The 5,974-nt window shown below is 38.0% G+C and overlaps 1 protein-coding gene across 1 annotated transcript; it reads right to left on the reverse strand.

Annotated features, from left to right (window-relative positions):
• Positions 1 to 1,516: 1,516 nt before the first annotated feature.
• LOC143030075 (protein FAM200C-like) lies at positions 1,517 to 3,307 on the reverse strand. The gene has a single exon (XM_076193278.1). It carries the CDS (start codon positions 3,305 to 3,307, stop codon positions 1,517 to 1,519), a length of 1,791 nt encoding a protein of 596 aa, XP_076049393.1.
• Positions 3,308 to 5,974: the final 2,667 nt, after the last annotated feature.

The raw sequence follows: 5,974 nt of genomic DNA on the forward strand, positions 1-5,974 counted from the left end.
GTCTGAATTCTGAATTCCTAGGAAAGACCACCCGCTTGCGCGGGATCGGTTTTTGTGGTAGGGGAAGAGTGTCTGCAAGAAAATGAAAAGATAGTAGTGTACACAAGAGAGCTATTGCCACCGGGCGAATTAGCGAGCGATTAGGGGCTGCTTGTGGTCGTGGCTCGGGAGAAATGGACTGGGAGCTTGGACGGCGGCGCCGACGCCGGGATTAGGATCACCAAAAGTTTAGAAAATGGTAGGAGAAGTAGTAGCAGAGAAAGGTGGAAAAACGGAAAAGTCTTTAGTGGGAGGTAAACTGAAATGAGATGTAGTATAAGAGAAAGTTAGAAAGGAAGCGAATTTTAGTCGAAGAAAAAGTAAGTGTAGATGTTTGTGCGTGTGTTGTGGCTATATTCGTGAGAGGTGTGTGTGTGTATCTTACGGGAAGTGAGTAGAGTTCACTTCCCGTGTGTAGAGCGCGTTCCTGTTAAGCCACAGGTGGGGCCTGAGTAGCCTGCTTTTCCCCAGATTGGGTTTGAGATCCTGTAGAGTTGATTCAGTGGCGGTGCGAGGGGGGTGGGGCAGGCGGGCGGGTGTTGTATTATCTCTCTCCTTCCAATCACAACTCTGAAAGCAGAGAATTACGTTATTGGGAATTGTGTGTAAATGTCAGAAGTGTAAATTCGCTAGTACCTCTGGTGAAGTGGCGGGATCCGCTCGAAGAAATTCAGACGCTGGACAGGTAGTCAGGTAGTGGACCAGCGAATTGGCCCCCACCGCGCTGCAGTGTTGGCAGTCCTCTTGGCGTCCCGCAATCTCCCAGAAACACCGATACCCTAGACCAGGGTTTCCCAGACTTTTTCAGGCTGGCGCCCCCTTGGCTTCTAGAATAGACTCCTAGCGCCCCCTACCCCATAAACACATGTGAGCTTTCTTTTTGAAGTGAAAACAACAATATTTTAAACAAAATTTGTATTTAAAAACAATGATATAGTACACAAGCTCGACTTTGTCGGCTTGTAAACATTTTATTTGATCTTCACAATTACCCTTAATAATCACATGCAATTTTTTTTTTTTCAAATTGAAAACAATATTAAACACAAAATTTGCTTTTCAAAAATAAATTAATCTAATTAACCATTTTTTTTGTCTTCACAATTACCCTTAATTTACACATGCGATTTTTTTTTTAATTGAAAACAACAATATTAAACACAAAATTTGTTTTTCAAAAATAATAATTCTTTTTAATAAACCATTTTATTTGGTCTTCACAGTTACTTTCAATAAACACAGACGAGCATAGTTTTTTTCAAATTGAAAGCAACAATATTAAACACAAAATATATTTTTCAAAAACAAATAAACCATTTTATTTGGTCTTCACAATTACCCCCAATACAAACATGCGAGCATTTTTTTTTAAATTGAAAACAACAGCATTAAACACAAAATATGTTTTTCAAAAATAATATTTAATTTAATGAACAATTTTATTTAATTACCCAAATACACAATTTCACAATTACTGCTAATGGGATGGGTGTACTTGGTGTAGGTATATTAGTTTCTCCACATCTGGTTGGAACTCACTAAGAAGAAGACATAGATCCCCACGTTCGGTAATTCTAAGTCTGTTCCTTTGCTTGGAAAGAAGAAAGGCAACTGCACTGAAGCCCCGTTCTACCAAATATGACGTTGGAAAAGCAATAAAATATATCTTCACCTTGTTCCATAATACTGGATAGAAGTCAGAGATCTTTTTTTGTAGCCAAAAGTCTTGATACGATTTCTTGAACTTCGGACTTAGCTCAATGTCGTTTTGGATTGCAATTAATTCTTCCTCTGCCTCTCTTGTTTCTTCACTGCTGACATCTAAGAATGGATTGATTACCCAGTCTGGTATTTTTACCAATAAAAAATCCTGAAATCTTTCAGACATGTCTCTTTGCAACTCTTCTAGGTGGGAGCAATACACTTGAAGGTCATCATCTGATATACTCTTTTCTTTATCCAATTTACAGAGGCTTGGAAACTGGTAGAGTTCATGACGGCTTAAGTTTCGTTTGAATAACTTACACTTAGACATGAAGGTGGAGATAGCAGATTTGACTTTGATAAGGTTGACATCATTTTCTTGCAACTGCAAATTAACTTCATTGAATTTTGTGAATATATCTGACCAATAATCAATGTCATTCTTGATGTTTTTTAGATCATCACAGAGCCCACTATTGGACTCTTGGAAAAATTCTACACCTGTATGAAACAAAGAATAGAAACGTTTCAGGCAGTTTCCCTTTGACAGCCATATAACTTCTGTGTGTAGCAATAAACGTTCAAACTCTTCATCATTATCAATGCAAAGCTGTCGAAACAGTCTGGAATTGAGAGAATGTGCCTTAATCTTATTTACTGCTGTGATAACAATTTTCATTGATTTGTGAAGTCGACCACTTAGGTTGTTTGCTACCAGATGCTGCCTGTGGATTACACAATGCACCGTAAGAACCCCAGGTACGGCTTTTTTCAAGAAACTGATGAAGCCACGAAGACGACCTATCATGGATGGTGCTCCATCTGTTGCACACGCAAGAATGTTAGAAAGTGGGATGTTTTTCTCTTTGAAAAAATTCTCAACAACATTAAATACCGACTCTCCTTTAGTGTCTGTTTTGAGTTGTCTTGCAAATAACAGTTCTTGAACCAACTTTTCATCTTTGATAAAACGAACATAAGCGAGAAGCAAAGATTCATTTCCTGGTAGAGTGGACTCATCTAACTGCAAGCTAAATTCTGCTGTGGCAAGAATGTTGCACAATGCTTCTTCAGTGTTTTCAGCCATTTCATCTACTCTTCTTTGAACCGAAAAATCACTGAGAGGTATAGCTTTTATAATTTGGTCAGGTGACTTATGTACAACTGTGTGCAGAACCTCTCTTACTGCAGGCAGAATAAGTTCCTCCCCAATCGTATGAGGCTTACCAGATCTAGCAATCAGCAAAGATATGTTGTATGAAGCACGCAAACCGTCAGTGGATTGTTGTGAAGTGCTAGAAAACATATTTACAATAGTTTTTCGTTTTTGGAACTTTTCTCGAAGTGACTGAAAATATGCTATATTTTTGTCTGCTTTATCAGAGTGTATTTTTGTCAAATGTTCCAAAAGCCTCGAAGGTTTCATGGCTTCGTTTGAAAACACTTTCTCACACAGCAGGCACATAGGTAGCTGTTGATTCTGTGTTACCGATACAAATCCATATTTCAGATATTCCACGCTATACTGCCTACACTTCTTTTTTGCTTGCTGTTGGGTTGCCATCCTTTATTCTGGAAAAAAAAAATACAATTTAAGAAATATATATATATATATATATATATATATATATATATATATATATATTATATAATATATGTATATATATATATATATATATATATATATATATATATATATATATATATATATATATAAATGCTTAATATAGAGTACATATGTAATATATAAAGGTAAAGGTAAAGCTTAGGTGTGTGTATGTGTGTGTAGGTAGGCTATGTCTGTGTGTGTATGTTTCTGTGTATATGTCTGTGTGTGTGTTTGTGTATGTGTGTGTGGGTGCGTGTGTATATGTCTGTGTGTGTAGGTGGAGGGGTTTGAGTGAATGTGTGTGTGTGCGCGTACGTGCGTGTGTTCATGAAATAGTATGAACATGTATGAACACTTTGCTAGAAATGGAAAGATATGCCAAAAAGCCTATCAGAACTAACCTAACCTATTCAGGTTTAGCTTTTGTGGGAAAAAAAAAAAAAAATCTCAAGTTTGTTGCCTTCCGAGGTTTCGAATGCATCCGACTTTTAGTAGACACTGCACAGTAACTCTTTTAAAACCTTTAGTAATGTTCTTACATTAATAGACTCCTATTCTGTCACATCTTTAGTATATTTAAAAATTCTGAATATTACAAGATTGAAATTAAAGTGAAATGTTCGCATACCTGAGACAAGCCTTGGAGTCGGACCATGTATCGCAGTTGTTTGTTGACTGTGAGATTGATCAGTTTGACAAGCGCTATTTATACAGAAACATGACAGAACTTTCTACTGAAAGTAAGTTCCATGAGGGGTAAGAATTGCAGGATTAATGGATGAAATCTTTGACCGTGAGTCACGTATTACAAAGGAACACCGACAATTGCTTTTATCGGAACCAGGTCAGCTCCGGTTGGATGTGATTAAAAGATGAGAGCCCTTAATCCTCAGGTAAAAGAGCGGCATATCTTTTGAAATTTTATATTTATAATTCTTATTACTTGTATGATTTTTGACGGTTGCCGCCAACAGTTTGGGACGACGGTGTAAGTACTGTAGCAGCTACAGCTGATGCACTGTCGCCACCAACCGCCTATTTTTTGGTTACCGCCCCCCAACTGCCTATTTATGCGTTACCGCCCCCCAACCGCCCCCCCAACCGCCCCTTTTTGCGTTACCGCCCCCCGATGTCAAAGCACCGCCACCAGGGGGCCGGTACTGCCACTTTGGGAAACGATGCCCTAGACCAGGGGTTCTCAAACTTTTTCTCGTTAAGTACCCCCTGAGTTATAAGATCATCTCCCCGAACCCCCAATAATCTGACAATGAAGAGAATGGTCATTTATTGACTAACTCACACACACACACACACACACCAGATTCAACTATTGGTAATCAACACTGTTAATTTAGAAACCAGCGTAGAACAATGAGATTGAAGGAACACACACTGCTAGCACGGAATTTCATAATCCACAACTACCACTATTTAAAATACGTTTTTCGTCAGCCATCTAAGTACCCCTAGAAATCTTCTTGTGAACCCCTGGGGGTTCGCGAACCCCAGTTTGAGAACCCCTGCTTTAGAATTATCCAAACGTATAACCAACACATTATACCATAAAACTAAGTCATTTGGGGAGAAGGAAAGATTCCAAGTTGAACACGAAAGTTAACGTCTTGGAATATTTTGGCTATGGTTACACTTTAATATTGTCTCAATGAAACATCCTGTTGTTGATTTCATTCACCATTTGCATACTCATTTGGTGATGCATCAGCTCTTTGGTGGAAAGCTTTGTCATTTGAACTAAGTGTACAGTTTCAGCGAATGTAATTTTTCTCGTGTGTACTTCCCTTTCTGTATTTCAATGTGAAAGGTAAAATGAGTCAATACTGAAGGCAAAGTTGAAACATTTACAATGTAAGTGCAAATTGAAGTCGGTAAAATTTTACAGTGCAAATAGGACCATTAATTCTTTTCAAAATTAGGCATGCCTGCAATGCTTTTGATACCTGGAAGTACCACAGCTGTGCAGTATATTGGGTGGTAATGGAGCTTCAGCTTACAGATTGGGAGGCAAAATTAAACGAAAGACCTGTAGATCAGATGTGGGAAATATTTCAAAATACGCTAAGATAATTCAAACTTACATTCCTTTTAAGGACAGACGTCCCCCAAATCGGGATCGCCCAAAGTGGCTCGACAAAGAAACTGAAAAAAGTATTGCTAAAAAGAGACAAGCTTATAAGAAATATAAGTGCTCGGGTGCATCTTGCTTAGGTGTTTATCTAAATGATTCTTAAAGCTTCGAACTGAACTACATTACACTACCTGTGCAGGAAGTTTATTCCATTCATTAACTACACGGTTGGCAAAGTTGTTTCTACCTACTTCCAAATTGAATCTATTTCCGGACAGTTTGAGACCATTGTTTCTTGTCTGATTCTCATTCAATGTGAAAATTTTGTCACTTTTGATGTTGTCAATTCCCTTTAAAATCTTGAAGACCTGTATCAAGTCACCTCTGAGTCTACGCTTTTTTAGGGAAAAGAGATTCATGTGTTTTAGTCGATTTTCGTATGATTTATTTTTGATATTTGGAATCAGTTTTGTGGCTCGCCGTTGTACTTTTTCCAGTCTGTCAATGTCTTTAATGAGATTCGGTGACCATACGGA

This window comes from Oratosquilla oratoria, chromosome 11, assembly GCF_046742065.1.
Source record: "Oratosquilla oratoria isolate Oo_2021 chromosome 11, ASM4674206v1, whole genome shotgun sequence".
Classification (NCBI taxonomy): domain Eukaryota; kingdom Metazoa; phylum Arthropoda; class Malacostraca; order Stomatopoda; family Squillidae; genus Oratosquilla; species Oratosquilla oratoria.